This window comes from Carassius auratus, chromosome 7 (genome assembly GCF_003368295.1).
Source record: "Carassius auratus strain Wakin chromosome 7, ASM336829v1, whole genome shotgun sequence".
In the NCBI taxonomy this organism is placed as follows: domain Eukaryota; kingdom Metazoa; phylum Chordata; class Actinopteri; order Cypriniformes; family Cyprinidae; genus Carassius; species Carassius auratus.
Window position 1 is genome coordinate 29,045,625 of NC_039249.1, and position 20,493 is coordinate 29,066,117.

The 20,493-nt window shown below is 35.1% G+C and overlaps 1 protein-coding gene across 2 annotated transcripts in view; it reads left to right on the forward strand.

Annotated features, from left to right (window-relative positions):
* usp53a (ubiquitin specific peptidase 53a) overlaps positions 1-20,493 on the forward strand; it is a 45,374-nt gene that overhangs the window by 22,731 nt on the left and 2,150 nt on the right. For both annotated transcript variants that reach the window (XM_026268347.1, XM_026268346.1), the window contains exons 10-17: positions 1,496-1,645; positions 2,258-2,426; positions 4,761-4,916; positions 7,414-7,551; positions 11,794-12,475; positions 12,781-12,848; positions 18,079-18,130; positions 19,311-19,951. In XM_026268347.1, coding sequence (XP_026124132.1) covers positions 1,496-1,645; positions 2,258-2,426; positions 4,761-4,916; positions 7,414-7,551; positions 11,794-12,475; positions 12,781-12,848; positions 18,079-18,130; positions 19,311-19,951 — 2,056 coding nt within the window. The remainder of the gene's footprint in view (positions 1-1,495; positions 1,646-2,257; positions 2,427-4,760; positions 4,917-7,413; positions 7,552-11,793; positions 12,476-12,780; positions 12,849-18,078; positions 18,131-19,310; positions 19,952-20,493) is intronic.

The window sequence follows — 20,493 nt, forward strand, 5'->3', positions numbered from 1 at the left end:
CAATAAAGAACATCTTATTCCTGGCTATTATATAACGCATAGAATTCATAGGAAGCCTCCATCCAGATTAAATGGCTATAAAAAGCTCCTGACGTCACCACGGCCGCTCTTTTACAGTTATTTATTTATTTTTGTAGCACATCTGTTGCTGGTGTCATTGAGGCCGGTTTATGGTTGTGCCATGGACCATATGTGTGAAATAAAGCAGACGTTTTATCCTCGTCATAAGACTGAGGTTGTGTAACGGCATCAGTGCCTGCATAGCCCACGTCTGATGACCAGAGAGCCACTGCAGTGGAAGGTCATCCGGCGTCCGAGTGTGTCGATGGCCTTCATTACCAGCCTCATGTGTAGGAGTATAAAGCCATGCTTAAGAGCTGTTTACCACCAGACAGACCTTCTGTTTGTGCAGCTGCATGCATTTCAGATGGCTGAAATGCATCTATACATTTTAAAATAAATATTCCATAGATTTTCTCAGTGGTGCCATAGAAGAACCATATTGGCTTCCCAAATGAGCCTTTCAGTGAACAGTTTTTAAAAGAACCCCTTTTTATCTTAGTGTGAAGAACATTTTAAAAGTGTATAGAACCTTTTTTCCAATATAAAGAACATTTGGAATGGAATGGAATGTTCAGTGGAATTTTAAAGTTTTTCTTGGAATGCCAGCGAATAACTTTTATTTTTAAGAGTATAGTTGACCTTGCAAGAATCTATATTGGAAGAATCAGTGCTTTTACTCAAAGCGAGCGTCGCAGATGGTAAATAGCATTCATTCTTTACGCCTACTTCCACGTTTCCACCCTCCAGTATTGGATTCGTCTCGGCCGAAACCCCTTGGACAAGTACAAAGGCCTTAATTCATTCCCTGGTTCTCGCTGTGATGGTGGAGACTTCAGAGCAAAATTGCTCCCCCTGCCTGGAATCCATTGTTTCACGGGCCTCCGAAGAAAACCAGCTATTCAGGAACCAAGGGTGGAGGAGCAAGTCTTGTTATGCAATAGCTGCTTTATTTAAACTTGTTTAACACATGCATACTTCTGCGTCCCGTCACCTAATTCTGCCTTCTAAATCTGAAGTACTCTTTGACACAATGATTGTATCTCAGAAACTGTAGTCTAGCATACATAGCTTAAGAAATGTGGTATAAATCGTATGAAGAGTTAATTTGCAAAAAAAGGATAGCTCAGTTTTTAAACATTTAAAAAAAAAACATGTTTTTTCGTTGTGCATTTCAGTTAATCTCAATCGAACTGCAGTTAGGTTATTTTGATTAGGTTAAAATAAAAACATCATATCAAGATCTATATTTACTCCTTTGTTTTTATTTATTTATTTAACATTTTAATTATTTAATTTAATTTAAAAAAAACACTTTCGGCCAAATATTTTGGTTGCCAACATTTTGGTGCATCACTGCCTTGAACTTTCAATATTAGTAGAAAGCTGTGCTGTACGATATTTATTATAATTGTCAGCATTTGTGTCTTTGCAGCTCTTTTATCGCGTCACAGACGAGCGTGCGAAGAAGATCGAGCTGCAGTTGGTGGGGATGATCTGTTACTCCAGCAGACATTACTGTGCCTTCACCTACCACACCAAATCATCCAAATGGGTTTTCTTTGATGATGCCAATGTCAAGGAGGTGAGACTAGACTTTCACGTTATCTAGTCCTTCTGTCTGTATATTTACACAATTCATAAAGCCTACCCAGAAGTCCTGGCTTTCATGCTCTGTTATTAAGCAAACATTTGCTACATTTGGATATCGAAACATTTTACCATATTGCTTGTTATTTCCTGTAACTTCCCGTATATCTTCATCCATCAGTAGTGTGTGGCTTGTGTTTGCGTATGCACTTCAACGCTGGTGCTGCCCGTCTCCACCGCCAAGATAAATCATCCTCACACACACACACAATATTTGCAATACAGTAGGGGTGTGTGTGTGTGTGTGTGTGTGCGGAAAGCTACAGTATAGAGAGCCAATCCAGTATGCAATGCAAAAGAACAGCTGTTTTGTTGATTAAACACATCTTAGTTCATCTCCTTTACAATCTCGCCTGCTCTTTTTGACTGATCTGATGCTCTTTCTTTCTCTTGTGTCTAGTAATTAAAAAGCAAGGTTACATCTGTTTGCCTGAAGAGACTTTTGTAGTACAGCGTGCAAGCCTTCATGTATTATAAGTATCTATCACTTCAGATAACTGCTCTCTGTATGCTAGAGCTCATTCTTGGTTACTATTTTTTTTTCTAGGTGGGATCCAGATGGAAAGATGTGGTCACTAAATGCATCAGAGGTCACTTCCAGCCCTTGCTCTTGTTTTACTCTAACCCTGATGGCAGCGCTGTGGTAACAGACGAAGCCCCGCAGACCAACAGCAGTAGCACCCAAAATAAGAGCTCAGTCAATGGAGAAGCACCAGGTAAAAAATAAATAAACCTTTCATTGCAGTTGTATTGGATTCAGGTCAATTCAGCACATTTTAACCGTTTGAATAAAGACAACTGAGGTTGATTCTGCCATGACTTTGTTTGAAACTTTTTGTTGCTGTAAGCAAAAATAAATAGATATTATAGCTGTCAAATTTTTTTAACACATTTTATAATAATTTATCCTTTTAATAGTTTTATTCTGCTTAAAAAATGTGATTAATCACAGATAATTATTCACGGACCAGAAATTTCAGATTCTGGCTTCCTGGAAGAAAAAAGTTCAAAATAAAGTATAAATAAAATATATATATATATATATATATGAAGTATATTTTCTAAAATATAATAATTATATATATATATATATATATATATATATATATATATATATATATATATATATATATATTAGGGGTGTAACGATACGCGTATTCGTATTGAACCGTTCGGTACGGCGCTTTCGGTTCGGTACGCGGTACGCATTATGTATACCGAACGGTTCGTTGGAGTAATTAATTATATTTGAAAAAAAAAAAAAGAGAGAGAAAGAAATATAATGATATGCGTTCAACAAGGTAGCCCAATAACCCAAACAACGTAACAGGCAACGCCCCTGACACTCCCGAAGAAGAAAAAAACACCATCTTATATGTTTATGTTAGGCTACTCAGCAGGCGCTCGCTCACTCAGTACGCGCTGAAGGCTCGTTGCAAAATAGCCAATGCGTTTAACAGACCAGAAATGAGAAGATCCCCCAATAACCAACAGGTCTGGTGTTTGGGTGCACTTTGGATTCCCTTTAAGCTATAATGGTGATGGCAAGAGAGTGGTGGATAAAAAAACAACGGTATGTCGCATCTGCAACATGACAGGGTACACCAGCGGGATTACAAAAAAAAAAAAAAAAAAAAACCAGCGGGAATATCTGGGATATATGCGTCAGTACTATCTGGGAAAAGACGAAAAAAAGGAGAAACATGCACGCAGCAAACTATCCCTGCAGCATTTAGAAACTATAGCTTACAGGGAATCCAACCCAAACACCAGACCTGTTGGTTATTTTAGGATCTTATATTTCTGGTCTGTTAAAGGCATTCGACATTTTGCAACGAGCCTTCAGCGCGTGCTGAGTGAGCGAGCGCCTTAGGGGCCGTTCACATATCGCGCCTAAAAACGCATGGAAAACGCTAAGCGCGTCTTTCTCCTCCTTTCCAAAGCGCTCGGGCAGAAGCGCTCATGAGGCGTCTGTCTTTGCTAAGCAACAATGACGTGCTCTCTCCATGAGACGCGGAAATTTCAGCGAAGGATAAATGGATTTGCAGCTCTAAAAATCGCTTGCAGTAGCTCTGCTACTGAATTTATTTCAAAATTGCAATCCATATACAACTATGATCAGCTGATCCTTCATCTTGGCTGAGCTCTCAACGTTGTTACGGGAAAGGATGAAGCTGATTGGTTGGTTCTTGTCACATGACCCGCGGTGTGCTTGCGGCATTCTGAAAAGTTGAGATGTTTTTACATTTTGCTGTATCTAAAACGTATCGAACCGAACCGAACCGTGACATCAGTGTATCGTATCGAACCGAACCGTGAATTTTGTGAACCGTTACACCCCTAATAAATAAATATATATATATATATATATATATATATATATATATATATATATATATATATATATATATATATATATATATATTATTTTTTTTTTTTTTTTTTTTTTTTTTTTTTTTTAATAATATCATATAAAATAAAGACTAAATGTTTGGATTTAAATAAAAAAAATATTATTAAAATAGTTGATAAATAAAGTTAATTTTATTAGAGAGGATAATTTCAATTTAAATCTGTTAATTGTTATTATCAGTTAGCACTAATTGACCAGTGTTTGTTGTTTTTAAACTGATGCATATGCGATGTAATGTTTGCATTGCACTACAAAAAGACATTTTGAGATAACGATACGATTTTGTGTTCGAAATGATGATGGAAATGTTGTCAAAATTGTGTTTGGGTATTAGAGCCTTTAAATTATTATTATTTATTTATTTATTTTTAAGTGAAAATGTTAATTTTACTGTACAAAGTTAAATCAGAATGTCTTTTCGGACAAGTCTCAGTCTTTGAAAACTTCTTCCTTCCCTCCCTTCTTCCTATCTGACTCTTTTAAGCTTTAGTTTTAGTGACATAGAGAAAAGTGTACATTTATACAGAATAAATGAATTCAGCAAGCTGTGCAATAAAGTAAAATAACAGTGGTGCATATGAACAGACGCAGTGAAATAGTAGTGCATAAGAAATGAAATGATTTGTGTGTCTTTCAGGAACTCCTATAGTGGGTGGAAGGAAGCTGGAGCTGACACGAGAAAACTTGAGTGCTTTCTTCTCAAATCATGGTACTCTGAAGCTTGGTACTAAGCCTCAGCCTCCTTCTGTGTTCAGTCGAGGCAGTAACCAGACCAGCGGCGGCAGAGGACCAGGTGAAAACACACACAAACATAACTTTACATTACTGCACCTCACAATGCCTTGCTGGTTATCAACTGGAACTATTATTAGATTTTTCACTACATTCATTAATTTCTACAAATTGCTAGAAATAAATATATAAAAAAGATTAAATCACTAAAATATCGAACAATGTGAATTGCATAATTGCTATAACTGAAACTCATAATAACTTTCTGTTCATGACTAGGACTATTATTCACATGCATTAATTTTTACAAATTGCAAGATAATGTCATGAGTTTTAATTTGAATAATTGTGCAGTCAAAGTATCAAAATAATGACAGATTTCTTTTTTTTTTCTTATTTGAATGTCAAGAATGAATATCACCGCTCAAGATTGTGAAAACAAATAAAGACAAATCCAGTGTTATTTTAGTATCATTGAGATACTAGTACAGTTTTTATGAATAGTTTGCATTAAAAAAAAAATGCAAAATTAAAATTGAAGCAATTCTGTATTTATTAATTTATTTTTTGTGAGTGTATATAAATGTTTTCAATTATTTTTGTGCATAAATATGCACTAAAAGAAAAAAAACTTTTAGTTTTAAGGTTTTATTTTATTTCAAGTGCAAACATTTTTTTATTTTAAAAATTTTTACTATTTTAAGTTAAGGTAGATTTGATTTTAAGTCAAATATGTTATCTATTTATTATTATTATTATTATTCTTCCTCAGTAAACTATAATAAACCTGGATGCAAAATACCCAATAATTTCCATTATCTTGATTTACTTGTGTCAGCCGTCCCAATCCTTATGCCTTTTTCATGAACGGTGCAGAGGTCAAAATATTCTCTCAAGGAGGCAACACTGTTCTCCCACAAAGTATTTTAATACCCAGAGGATCAGAGAAAGCAGCGCAGGATGTTTGGACAAAGACAGACAAGAAAGACCTGAAGCGAGAAGAATGTCCTCGTACTCCAGTAGCCCACATTCCTCTGTTATTACAAACCATAATGGCTTGATGCCTCTCTCTTTTTATTGTTGAAGTTTCCTCTCCACTAAAAGCTCTTAGATCATCCTTGTAATGGCTTTCTGTCCTTAGGCAGTGAAAATATTCCCTTTGGCTCGGTGATATAGCTTATAAAGCTGTGCAAAATGAGTCCTCTGTGATGCAAGTGCACAGCTGCAATTTGAACAAAGTTGTAATAGAATCTGACAGCAACTTGCTTCCACTTTCTGCCAAGTTTACTTATTGCTCGTTTACACTGTTTTGACTGCTTTTAAGCAGTCTGAATATAATATATAGCGACCTTAGAAATTACATGATACTTAAGCCACACTTAATTGTTGGCACAAGTTGATCTGGTGATTCCTTTTTTTTTTTTTTTTTAGTGTATTTTTGTTTGTTTGCTTTGCTTTTGTTTTTGTAGTTGATTGTGTTGCTTCAGTTTTTGTTGTAAGTTTTGTTTTATTTTGTTTTTGACATTTTTGTGCTGTTTTTTATTTTATTTTTAGATTTTTTGCCTTTTATTTTAATTAGTTGTTTCGATTTTTTTTTTTTTTGGTTTTCTTTTCTTTTTTTTGTTTGCTTTTGTCTTTGGTTTGTTTTTTGGGTTTATTTTATTTTTTCCTTTTGTTTTTGCTTTTTCTTGTTTGCTTAGTTGTTTTTTAAGTGTTGGTTTTGGGGATTTCTTTCTTTTTTTTTTATTTTTTTTAACTTTTTTTTTTTATTGATAGTTTTTTCCATTTTATTTTTTGTTCTGTTTGTTTGTTTTTTAATGTGGCTTAGATGTCCACATATCTCTGTAAGTGTAAGCTTCACCCGGTTCAGAAGGAGATCAGTATCTTTTAAGTATGTTTGGGAATCGCTGATAGGGTGATGTTTTCTCAGCTGTGTCTAGTAACCCCTCACTAAGAGACCGTTATGTTACTGCAGTGAGTTTGAGGGCAAGAAATGTCCTTTCTCTTTCTGTTATCTGTCTCTCTCTCTCTCACTCTTTTGCTCTCTTGTAACACTTCACTGCTTTTCTGCTTCAGCACAGCAACACACACACACACACACACACACACACATCGGTTGCCGTTAAGGCTCTTGGGCTCTACTGTCCTTCCCAGAAGCCTCTGGGGTGTATTTAAAGAGTGCAGAGGCCACACTTTCTCCCACCATCCCAATGATCCTTAACTTCAAGTGTACTCTAATGCTTCATTTCAAGGGTGCTGCTTAAAGATTTTACAGCAGACTCATAAAACATACTTGAAAACATACATACTTGAATTTTTTTTTTTTTTTTAATGGCTACGTTTACATTTCAGAATTCCTGTATCGAGAAAAGCTCTAGATTGAGACCCTGATATATGATAGTTTATAATAAAGCCAATTAATTAAAGTTATATAGTTTTTAATACCCCTGTTGGACCTGCATATGGATTTTGCTGAAACGGTGCCTTGTGTTTAAATATGTGCAATCTCTGGTCAATACTGCCACGTTTATCCATATCTGTGTCTTTTTGTCTGACAGTGAAGATGAGCTTTGAACCGATTCAGAGTCGATTCAGGGAGATTTTGCGGGAGCTGCCGAAAGAAGGCCGTCCCAGCAACCTTATTAAGAAGGACTCGGATCGGTCGCAGACGAGACAAGAAACACCGAGACACCGGGGTAAGAATTTAACATCTTGACTGTTTTGGGAAAAGATATTTAAATAAAATGTAATTAGTGAAGTCTATGAAGGCAAGCTTGTCTTATACTATTGTTTATACACTACCAGTCAAAAGGTTGAAATATTTTTTTTATTTTTATTCATTTTTGAAAGAAGGCACTTATGCTCACCAAGGTTGCATTATTTGATCAAAAATACAGTATAAAATAATATTGCGAGAGATTATTTCATTTCAAAATAAGTTTTCTGTTTAATTATATTTTTAATTATTTTTGATTCAAAGCTTTTTTTTAATTCTGCTTATGTTTTTGTGGAAACTGTGAAGTAATATAAAAAAAAGAAGAGGAACATTATAATACCATTCATATTTTAACTTTTTTTATATAATTTAAAGAAGAAACCGATCCAATGTATAATTGACATTTGAGGCTTAATACTTTAGAAAAGCACTGAAAGTTAGTTAGTGTTTTTTTAGTTTGTTCATTTCATATAAAAATACGCCATGCAGTAATACCATCAAAGAATAGTATTAACATAATTTGATGTAAATTGTGATCATCTTAATTAATCATCGCAATTCCAATTTTAAGGAAACAATTGACAATTCTGATTTTTGTCATAATCGTGCAGTCCTAGTGTGCATTAGATATGCAGTTTTCTCTCCATTGCATAGCGCATGCACGCCAAAGGACAATTTTTTTATACTAATGCCACGAATTAGGCATAGTATTTATACGCATTTTCATGAGATCAGCTTGGTTCAGCTTCACACTTGAATAGCACACATTTGTCGGATAACATTAGTTTGAGCGGCCATGAATTTTTGATCAAATAAATGTATGTATTTGTCTACCCAGTCCTCTATGGGGAAGCTTTTAGCAGAGCTTTGGAGTGGAATAAATTCACTCACAGCGCTCTGCTGGTTCTTATGCAACCCGGGGTCAGCGAGAAGTGTTAAAAACACAGATTACATCTAACGTGTGCTCCATCCTCACACTAGGCTCTGTAATGTTTCTTCGGTTTCGCTTGTGCTTTATAATAATGGGTCATGGACGGCTGACATCTACTGTATGTGCACCTATCAGAGTTTGATGCCAAGTCAGGCCACAAATCAAAATGTAATGTAACTCCACCTCCTTTTACAAGTTTCCAGATGGTTTTAATTGTTAGTGAGTTTAATTCCAAATGAAAAATGACTACATTAACACACATCGCATTAGATTTGCTGGAGAGATTAGATGAAGCACGCCGCATTGGATCACTTGCACAGAAGCTCCACTTGCATAACCACACTAATGCTGGATGAGGTCAGTGATACTCACTCAAAGGACCCGAAAGGCTTTGCTGGAGCCTTTCTAATGAAGCGATAAGGGACACATGTCCATCAGGTCAAGTCGTCTGTTTTAGAAAAGAAGAGCACTGTATGATTGCTGAGAAGTGTGTGTGTCAGAGCATATGCGTGCTTCAAAGACGAATATGAGCTCACTTTCTCGGAGGAAAAGGAATGAAGCTGTCACTGGCGCAGTACTCGAAGGTGCGAAAGCTGAAAGTGTATCTGTGTACTTTATTAGTTGCTTTTCAACAGGTACTGCCCCAGTGACAATAGTTTACGGAGAGATGAATTTACTCAGCCTCATGTCATTCCAGTTTCGTGTGTCTTGCTTTTGATATTAAATAGAAAAGGAGAGATTTTGAAGAATATGTCGGCTGCTCTTTTCCATATAACAAAAGTGGATGAGCTTCTTAATTCAGAGTCTCCCTTTACTTTCGTTATATGGGTAAAATGGCTAGTACAATCTTTGATATGTTGATGATTTTTTTTTTTTTTTAGGTTAACTATTGCTTTAAAAGTAATCCCTTGTGGGAAAAATAAAAAACGTACTACTAATGGGAAAATATGCTTACATTTTCAGTCACTTAATTGAAAGTAAATTTAAATTTAATTTTATGCTTACATTTTCAGTCACTTAATTGCATGTTATATTAAATGCAATTAGCTGAACTTTAGAGAGATTTTTTCATTATTACTTTGTGTTTATTGCAATATGGTTAAAGTGAACTAAATAAAATGTACTTAATGTATTGATTTAAAAGTAAAAACTTAAAGTAAAAGTACCTATGTATTGAAATATTTGAAATCTGTAATTAAGTTGCAAAATTCTATTTTTATTCAGTTTATTAATTTTAAATGTAATGTTTAATAACACTACATGTGCTTTTATATGTTAGTAAACGCATCAAAATAAGTTTAAAGTTTAAAGAACAAATAAAAATTAATAAAACGATGATTTAAGGCAAAACTTAATTTGACATCATTAACAAATTGGACTTTTTTAAAAGTGTGTTTAGAAACACAATCACTTAAGTGTAATCTCTCTAAGTGGCTTTTTATTTCCTTAATATTCTAGTTTCTGCAAGTACAGTTTTCTAAAAGAAATATACTTTAAAGGTTTCAAGTACATTTAAAACAAAGTGCACTTCTTCTCTAGCATGGTAATAATAACTGGGCCATGTAGATGTACGTGTATGGGTGTCACAATGACATTTTCTCATGTGCAGTGAAACCGGTTCACCATATTGTGCAGGCGTCATGTGACTAACTTTACCATATCCTTTTATTGCTCATTAGCTGTAAAACTGGTTTGCAAGCCAAGCTGCTTGACTTTGCTTTACCCTTTTTTAAGTCAGTATGTGGCTTACTAATGGCTTTTTGGTCTTCAGCGTGTAGATCTCAGACCAGAATGCCTTCATCTTGTAGACATTTAACTGTGGAGGCTGTTTGAAATTCATTAGGTCAGATAATTCGCTTTTTTTAGTGTGTGTAATGGCCACAAGTCAAAGTTGCATTAATATCGTGATGACCATATAGTGAACTTGGCAGAGGAGCAGTAAGGATGTGCTCATTTAACAGTGCCAACATCAGCACTGCTCTGCCACCTCCACCAGAAAAAGGTCATCCAGACTATTAGTGCAAATCTGCAAATGTCGGAAATAGATGATTCAGGCCTGTAGACTGGAAGCGGGTTCAGCATCGATGAATTGTGTTAGTGTAATTTAACTGAATGATGTGAAACTCAACGAGGGCTGTGTTTTCACACAGTGGCACAAAATACTTGTTTGGAAAACTAAATGCAGTTCTGTTCATACATAATTTGATTATAAATTCTTAAGACTTACAACTGAAGTGTTTTTTTTTTTCAGTGTTAAAAATGTTTACATCATGAAGTATTAATTCATAAATATCATTGTGTTTTAAGGAGTCAAACCACACTTTAACAACCTAAACAAACCTTTCCTTGTCAGAAAAAGGTCAGATTTTTAGATATTTAAGAGACTTTTGACCTTGACCTTCTCAAAGCATTAAATAAAATCATACAAAGCTACGAAATATAAGTATATGTGATAAATAAAATAAAATAATATCTAAATAAAAAAATTCTTAATTCTATTACATATTATATAAGTAAAACTTCTTGAAATTTTTTATATTTTGATTCTATGTAACAGAATAAAACGTAATATAATGTAATACTAACATTACTTTGTACTATCTCTCTCTCTCTCTCTCTCTTTCTCTCTCTCTATATATACATACATGCATATATATATAATATTAGTGCTGTCAAATGATTAATTGCATCCAAAATAAGTTTTTGTTTACATACTATTTACATACTAATTTATCATACCATTTAGTATGTTTAGTGTTTATTATTTATATAAATACACACACATACAGTAAATATTTTTACAAATATTTACGTGTGCATACATTTATATTATTATATATAAATATATTTTATAATGTACACAGTACTTTGTTTATATGTATGTGTGTGTGTGTGTGTGTGTGTGTGTGTATGTGTAATTATTATTATCGTATACATAGAGAACATTATGTTTTGTTTTTTAAAGAAATAATATTAAAAAATGCATATAAAATCTAAAAAGCAAAACTAAGATTGTTTTAATGCTTTTTAGTTAACAAATTTAAATTAATGTGTATCATATTTAATTGAATATAATTTGTGTTTTTGAACCATACTAATAGTACCAACAAAAAAAAGTGATAACCCATATGATGTCTCTATTAAACAACAAGTCAACCATTTAATTAAACATGACATTTTTAAAGTAAAAATGATTTTTTTTTTTTTTGTAAAACTCCCTTTTTTTTTTTCTTTTTTTTTTTAACTTTGCATCCGAACAGCCAGGTATAACTGTATGTTTCTCGTCCCCAGACTCCCCAGACAAGCCTCATTCCCGCTCGCTGTCACCTCCGGAGAACGGCTTCAAGCTCCTGGAGTCACGGCTCTACAGCAGCCAGGGCAGGGGTCCGACGAAAGCCGATCACTGGCCTGTTACCAACACACGCTACAACCATGAGCCCCGCTCTCAGTCCCAGCCTCGCGTCCCGCTTCATCCCCCGGTAGAGGGCCGATCTCGGAGGCTGGATGTGGCCAACGGCTACGACACGGACAGCAGCCAGGACTCCCGGACGCACGGAAACCCTCGCAGCCGGCCCAATCGAGCGTGGAGGCCGACGCGAGAGGTGCTCAACGTCGACAGCGTCCTAAACAGCGATAATAATCCAAACGCTCGCAGACAGGCCTTTAATCAGGACGCCGAAGAGTCGGCGCGGGGCCGAAGAGAAGAACGCAAACCCAAGAGCTTAATGACCATTTACGAGGACGAGCAGCGGCAGGACATGGGCAGCAGGAGCTCGCTGGATTCAGAGGACAGGGTTAAACCAAGCGTCACTAACCTCACCATTCGGACGGATAACTGGAAAATCCAGCGCACTGAATCTGGATACGAGAGCAGTGATCGTCTCAGCAACAGCTCGGCAAACCTGGACTCTCCTGTGGTGGAGAACATGAGCAACAAAGACATGCAGTCCACACCAGAGACAGACCTCTCCAGGTAAGACCTGAAGTATTCCTGTTAGGAACAACGTCAAGACATTTGATATAATGATATAAATGTGATTGCAAGAGAAGAATTCAGTAAAGACATGAGCTTAGTTGCACATTCCTGTTAAGTGTTCACAAATTCATCAGTATTGTACGTCCACCATAAATGACGTGGTGAAATATGACAAAATCCATATTGTGTTCTCCCACATTCATGCAAGTGAAGGGAGCACAGAGTCCACTGTGTCCACCAATGAAGTCAAGCACAGCACTGCTGAAGAACACTGTTGAGTTCAATGCATCGTGTCTTTTTAGGGAGCCTAACTACCAGAGGAGGTACGAGGATCCAAAGGCCGAGATCTCACCTTCGTCCATTATCTACAGTAAGTGCTGTCTAATCCTTTTGAGTTATGATTTTTTAGTTGTTAATGGATAATGCATATCAGACATTACCAAAACATTATTTGCATAACTTGTTGACAGTTGCGTTTTTCGCTGTTTCCTATATAGGCAGCGTATTAACTTCCATAGAACCGTCCCATGGGGCGCTGTTATTTTAGCATTAGTTATGTACTATTATAGTATTTATTAATATTTTGAAAGCTTTTAGTTTTATAGTTTCAGTTTTCATTTGAATTTGAAGTTTTACGTTTTAGTATTTTACATGCTTTTGTCTTATAAATGTAATAAACTGAAAATATTATAAGTACAAAATTGTTGAGAATATCAAAATTTACTGTAGTGTCATAAGTCAGTGATGTGGCAGTGTGGCTGTTATCAGATGAACCGCTGGAGTGAAGGGAGGGGTGTTTGTGGACCAGTCGTTTGTCCTGCTCGTGTGTGTGTGTGTGTGTGTGTGTGTGTGTGTGTTGTGATGGTCGCGGCGGGGCGGGGGGCTGTTTACCCCAGCTCTAGGTGCTTTATGGGCTGAAGAAGTGAAGCAGAAAGGACAGCTCTGAGTCTGTTTTCACTGCGGCGCGAGCTCTGAAGTGTTCGGTGCTGTGGGAAATAATGACTCTGCGTTCCTTTGACATTAAATGAGTGTGGAGGAGCTAGACAGGGAGGGATGCTGGATGTTTACTGTATATCCAAATTAATATGTGTGTAGATATATATAGAGAGCGAGAGAAAGAGAGAGAACATTGGATATAAACATGCTATATATAATGGTGTCATTGTTTTATTTTTAATCATTTTGTTTTGTTTTATGTTGTTTTTTTTTTGTTTGTTTGTTTATGTTGTTATGTTTTGTTTTATGTTGTTTTGTTTTGTTTTATGTTGTTATGTTTTGTTTTGTTTTGCTGCAATCGTCACATTTGAGTTGCAGTTTAACATTATATTGACAGTTCTTTCCAAATGTCATTTTGGAATTGGTTCAAAAGTGCTGAGTGTTGCCTTTCAAACTGGACTGATTCCAGCAGCCAATAGAGCAGAAATCATTCTGCAAAGCAAAAAGGAAAAGAACAGAGAAATTAAAAACATTATAATAAATGAAGAATATTTAAAATTGTATAATTTTAACTATTTAATAATTTAAAATGGTTCATTATTTATTTATGTGCATGTGTGTGTATGTTTTTATATATATATATATATATATATATATATATATATATATATATATATATATATATATATATATATATATATATAATATTAGAATACGTATGAATAGATAATTCAATTAATATATATATAAATAAAAACTTTAAAAAAGCTTTTAGCCACACTGTTTGTAATAATAAAGTGTGATGTGTAAATATGCATTATTGTATTAAATGACACTGGATTAAAAATGTAACACCTAAGTTAGTTTTTAATTCTACATCAATAGATATGTTGGTCAAAACATTTGAACACTTTGTCAAACATACATAGATAATGTGATCAAATGTGTTGGAAGAAATACTATTTCTTTTTTCTTCAAAATGTTATATTTAACTGAATTGCATCCACTAAAAATCACCTTTACACCAGCTGGATAAATATATATATATGTATGTATGTATGTATGTATATGTGTGTGTGTATATATATATATATATATATATATATATATATATATATATATATATATATATATATATATATATATATATATATATATATATATATATATATATATATATATATATATATAATATATTTAATATATATACATTTTGCAGATGGGACTTGGAATTGATATAAAGCATTTCAATTCATAAATTAAGTGTGACTTTCATGTCGAGAACATTTTTTGGCTGCTGTTCTTGTGTACATATTGCCAAGGAAGGAAGTGACAAAATCCCATGTTAACAAGCCATGCTTTGAGTAAACAGTGCAGATGAACGTTGGCCTTGTTTGATCAGAGGTGAAGTGAGGAGGGTTTCTTTTCCACCGTCTGATCGTCTCTGTAGTGTGTAGTTTATTGTCAGTGCTGTGTGTCCTGTAAGACGCTCGTAAAGGTCAGAGCAGCAGGAGTTTCTCAAATGTTTAAATATCTGTATTACCAGTGTGGTTATTGATAACGAAGTTACTGTATTAAAACATTAATTTTCAGTCATTTAAATAAAGCTGAAAAATCAAATTTAATATTGGAACAAAAACTAACTGACGTAAAAAGATGCTGCATTTTATTTACCGCTGATCCACTTCCAAAATGAAATTGCGCTTGAAATTGAAATGGTCCAAACAGCAGCAGAATATTGCAAACGCTGATATTTAAAGATATTGGCCCAATAAATGTGAAAGTAAGAATGTAGTTGGGAGTTTGTAGCGTGTTATTAAAAGTGTTCTCCAAGATCCTGTTGCACTGTGGAAAATATTTATTCTTAGACATCAGTAACTATTTTCAGCTTGTCAACAGATCTAGATGTGATGCATATCTATCCGTATGTATATTTGCATGTATTACTTGGCAAGTAATGGCCTCCCTTTCAAAAGGGTGGATGAAAAAGATGAATTAGCCGTAATACTTTAATTCTGCTCCGTGGCGTGTAGAGAGCAGGTGTGTGGCGGTGATCTCATGTTGGCTCAGATGTTGAGTGTTGATGAACACTCACGAGCCGCTCATTTCTTCACGTGTCTGGATGCATCGTCTAGGGCTTTAGGGAACATGAATATTAACTGAATAATTGTGAATCAGGCAATGCTTTTAAATTATGATTATGAGCCAGGAAATGCTTTTTGGCTCCAGCTGGTAATAATCTAATTTATATTCTCAAATGTGCAATTTTATGTAGTGCTACTGTTTTAAAAAGTTCTGTTTTGTGATTGAAATGAAGGTGAAACAAATCAAATGTAAGTATTAGGTTAAAAACTAATGAAAACATGAAATGGTGTCTTGGCTGAAACTGAAATAATTTTGTTGCAATACTAAACTGACGAAAAAAAAGTAATTAGAATATACAGTTGCATATACAATGCAATATACAATATATTTACAGTTACAAAAATATCAAAGCAAATAACAAATACTAAAAATACTCAAACTTAAACTAAAATAGTTATGTACCAAAAAGTCTCTCTCTCTCTCTCTCTCTCTCTCTCTCTCTCTCTCTCTCTCTCTCTCTCTCTCTCTCTCTCTCTCTCTCTCATATATATATGTGTGTGTGTATGTATAAATATAAAATATTAATATTATATATATATATATATATATATATATATATATAATATTTTTATTTTTTTACATATTTCTGTATAGATTTTATATACTTTTATTTTAAAGTTAGTTGAAATCTGAAATATTTAATTCTGTTATTTATTTATTTACTTAAGAAACTTTTTTTTTTTTGTGATTTTAGTTTTGGGTTCAGTTCAAAAAATAATTTTTATGATAATGATATAAAAATAAAAGCTAAATGCTAATGAATACTATGATATATAATATAAAAAAACTGCTCAAATAAAAGCGATTTTATGGTACCAGCTGATGTTCTAAAATGTATTTCTTCAACCAGAGGATTACACTGTGTTTGTGGGCATGAATGACGTCTCAAACCACACAGCTTCTTGAGAAGAGATGATGTATTTGATGGTAATGATGTTGTAAATTTACAATGTGTGCTTTATAATAGAGGAAACAAACAAAACCTCCTAAACTTGCGTCAGTGGAGGGACTTACCGTGTGGTGGTTTCTTCTGGCTTCTCTATATTTTATAAAAACATTTAGCAATATTGCAACAACGTTATCTAATATTGCAAGTCATGGCAATCAAATGGAGGTTCTTCTCATGAGGCTTAGCAGCTTAAACACGACAGGCTTGAAAATGGGGTCTAAAGTCCAATCCTCTCATAATTGCATGCTAGCCAAAGGGATTTAGCTGCTAATGCGCTGGGGAATAAAATAACAGAAGGAGGGAGAGGCGCACACACACACACACACACACACACACACACACACACACACGCCGATGGCTGAGTCTCAGGGGGCTCGACATCGAGGCACTGACTGTACTCAGATGTAAAGACGAACCGACAAGGAAAATGCTAAAGAAGTGTAGTACTAATCAAGAAGTTGTGTCCTTTTCTGTTGGATTCTGTTTATTATGATGTTTGGTTTACATGTGAACTGATAGGTATTGGTACAGGTTTTTTTGGGTGGTGGGGGGGTCTTAAAGTTGCATTCAAAGTATGGCTCACTGAACTTTTACAGCAAAACAAATCTTCAGTCCTCATGATGACAGACTTGTCTACCAGTAAAGACCAGTGTTCATCTGTAGCGCCCTCTAGAGTTTCACTTGATATTACAGCCCGTCCATGACTTGAGTACTTTTTTTAACATATTACCCATTTAAATAGGAATTCAGAGTGGGAAATATTAAGATGTGCTTTGTTTATTGTTTGTGTGTGTGTGTGGAGAGAGCGAGAAAGAGAGAATTATCTAAAAATATATATCTTATATTCAAATGTATATCTTAAAAGCTTTGTAGTAAGAGGCACATTCTAGATTTTTTTTCTCTCTGTATGCGCTTGAATTTAGAAATGTTTTAGTAATACTGAGTCACATTAATTTGGAAGAAGAGAGAGCGTATTAAACATTTATGTACTTCTTTGAGCAGTAAATGTCTTCAGTGTTTTTTTTTTGTTTGTTTGGTTTTTTTTTTTTTTGAAGAAAAGTTTTGAAACCTATAGATTTATAAACTAATTTTTACTTTTAATAAGCAGCTGATCTGAAGCAGATTGTTGTTGTGAGGTTTTTGTCTTCCCTGACAGTCTTAACCGTTATTTTGTGCACTGCTGCGTCTGAATATGTTCCCAGCATGCATCTGTGTAGTCATGTCTCCTCAGATTGAAGGTTTTGGTCTCTACGGTAACACACTGAAAGCGTTGCTGTTTTCTGCTTCGACTCACTGCCCACTTGGCTTTAATGATCACGGTTACCCCTTGAGCTCATTGTTAACAAGCCATCGTGAGCACAGAGAAGCTGGTTTGAGCCGGATGGACTAGTGTGCTTTAGACAGCTCAAGAGACCCCACTGAGACCCCGACAATACCCCAGCCCCGAGCCCTCACATAACACTTCTTTCACACTTATTTGGGATGTGTGTTTTATTAATAATACATATACATTAAAGAATGCATGCAACAGTACATTAAAGTTGATTATTTTTATTCATTTATCTTGTAGGTGACCACCAAAAGAAAACACAAAATCATTCCATGAGTCCTGCTATTCTAAGGTATGTCGTTTGGAGAGAAAAAAATTAATGCATGAGGCTTTGAATGTTTTACTTGTAGTTTTAGTGTGCTTTCCGTTTGCAGAAAATATATTTACATGCATAAAACCTGAAAATTTATGTGTATAGAAAAGATTGGAGGAAGGGAGAAAACGATTTGTCACTTACGTTTCTTTTTTTTTCACATGAATCTGTTTTTATTTGCATAAGATGACCTCATGTGCTTTGGGCTCTATGGAAAAACATACTGATACACACTTTTCAAAGCATGTTTTGTGGCTCAGGTCATAAATGTTTTTATACAAAGAAAAAAAATGACTTTTTAATAGTAATTAAGATGGTAGTAATAGCTAACAGTAAGTTTGAATGGAACGTTTTGAGACACAGCTGCATGTCGATTGCAATAAATTGAATAAAATGAATTATTGTTTTAATTAGCTGAACTTCAGAGTGCTTTTTAACCCTCTTAATATGTAATTTCACAATTGCTTCTATTGTCTTTTGGATTATGGTTAAAATACTGCTGAATGTAGCACTGACCAGCATTTACAGAGAACTGAAATACACTTAAATGTTTCTATTGAAACGTCTATCGTGCCGTGCGCTTAAATATTGAACTACACATTTGTTGCAATTTAGTACATTCAAAATAAATAAAAGTATATTATTTAAAATATATATACATTTTAAATGTAATATCAAATGACACTACATTTCAAGTTGTTTATTTAATATGTTGGTAAAACAAAAAAATGAACTATTTTAGAACATGACCAAAATTAGTAAAATTGCAATGATTTATAATGTGCTTGTAAAATAATAATTTGTTTAAATAATAATTACAAAAGACACTTATTAAAGTGTACTTAAGTGTGTTAAACATTAAGTGTTTCTCTTTAAGTGCACTTCTTTTTAAAGTAAGAAAGATTTTGTGAACACTAAGGTGTTCTTGTTGCATGTCACATATACTTAGCATTGTATCATCAGTACATTATGCATTATTACATACAAGTAACACTAAGCCAAACCCTAGCTATATAGTAAGTTTGTGCAATTAATATTACTCAGTACTTGCATGTGTAATTACACTGTAACAAAGACACCAGTGTAACCAGTTCGTTGTAAAGGTAATATGGGCAAGTATGAGGTAGATATAAGACGAGCCTTCTGTTTTCTCCTACAGGAGTCAAGCTTTTCGATACAACCCTGCTAATGTGAGGCTGGAGAGGACTGAGGTACAACGATCACACGCGGTTAACAGAAACCCCATCTCTCCTAATTTCACCAAGACCAGCAGTTCAGAGTGGAACAGCTCTGACGATCAAACCTCATCACGAGCTGACGTTCCTCCGGTTCCCTCTCGGACTCACTCCGTGGCTCCACCACTGCCTCCCAAACCTCTCAACCTGAGCTCAGAGAACCGGCGACGAGATCCCCCTCCACCCAGCCCTCGACGTCCTCCTCGCAACGGCTCTGCTCTGTCCCAAACCTCCCTGCAGAAGTGGCAGGAGAACTCGGACGCGAGCTCCAAGTCTGGCTCCTCGGATCCGGAGAGGAACGATCTGTCCGCGAGTGAAGGTGAGGAGAAGTTCTCCAGCTTCCCCAAACCTGCGGCCGGCTCTCCTGTCTTCCCCAGCACATACTTCTCTGTGGACAGCTGCATGACGGACACGTACCGTGCCAAGTACCATAAAAAGAGACCCGCTCTGCACGTGATGGCAGACTCTAGAGCCGGAGATCACACCTCGTCTGGTGAAAGTGATTACGGGGAAAGACCATCACCGGCTCCTTCAGAAACACACAGCAGAGCTCCAGCGCTGTCAGGTAACAGCAGACTCTAACACATGGACAGCTGTCTTCATGTAGCAGTGAATACCATAAATTGGCATAGTTTTATAGTTGATGCAGTCACTTACAGTAAGTAAATGAATACACACTGTTTTGCCAAAAGTGTTGGGTTTAGGGCTGGGTATTGTTCAAAATATTTCGATCCTGTGCCAATTTCGATACCTCAGTTTCGATACCAGTTCCTAACGATACTTTTTTTCGATACCATATGTTTTAAAATCCATTTCAACATCAACACAGATACATTAAACACAAAACTTAAATTTTTCACCTTAATTAAAACAAATTCTGGTAACACTTCACACTCAGGATAACATTATTAATACAACTGGTTGATAAAATAATTGTCTCTGCAAGTATTCTCGTAAACACAGTCGGTTATGTTTTAAGTGAACGTATACAGTGGCCTGCTGCTTAGAGAAATTTGCGTTTTACCGGATAAATCTGTCTCTCTCTCTCTGTTTTTTTAGACGACGTGAAAGGGGGCGTGTTTCAAGATACGCAATGGAGTAGACCAA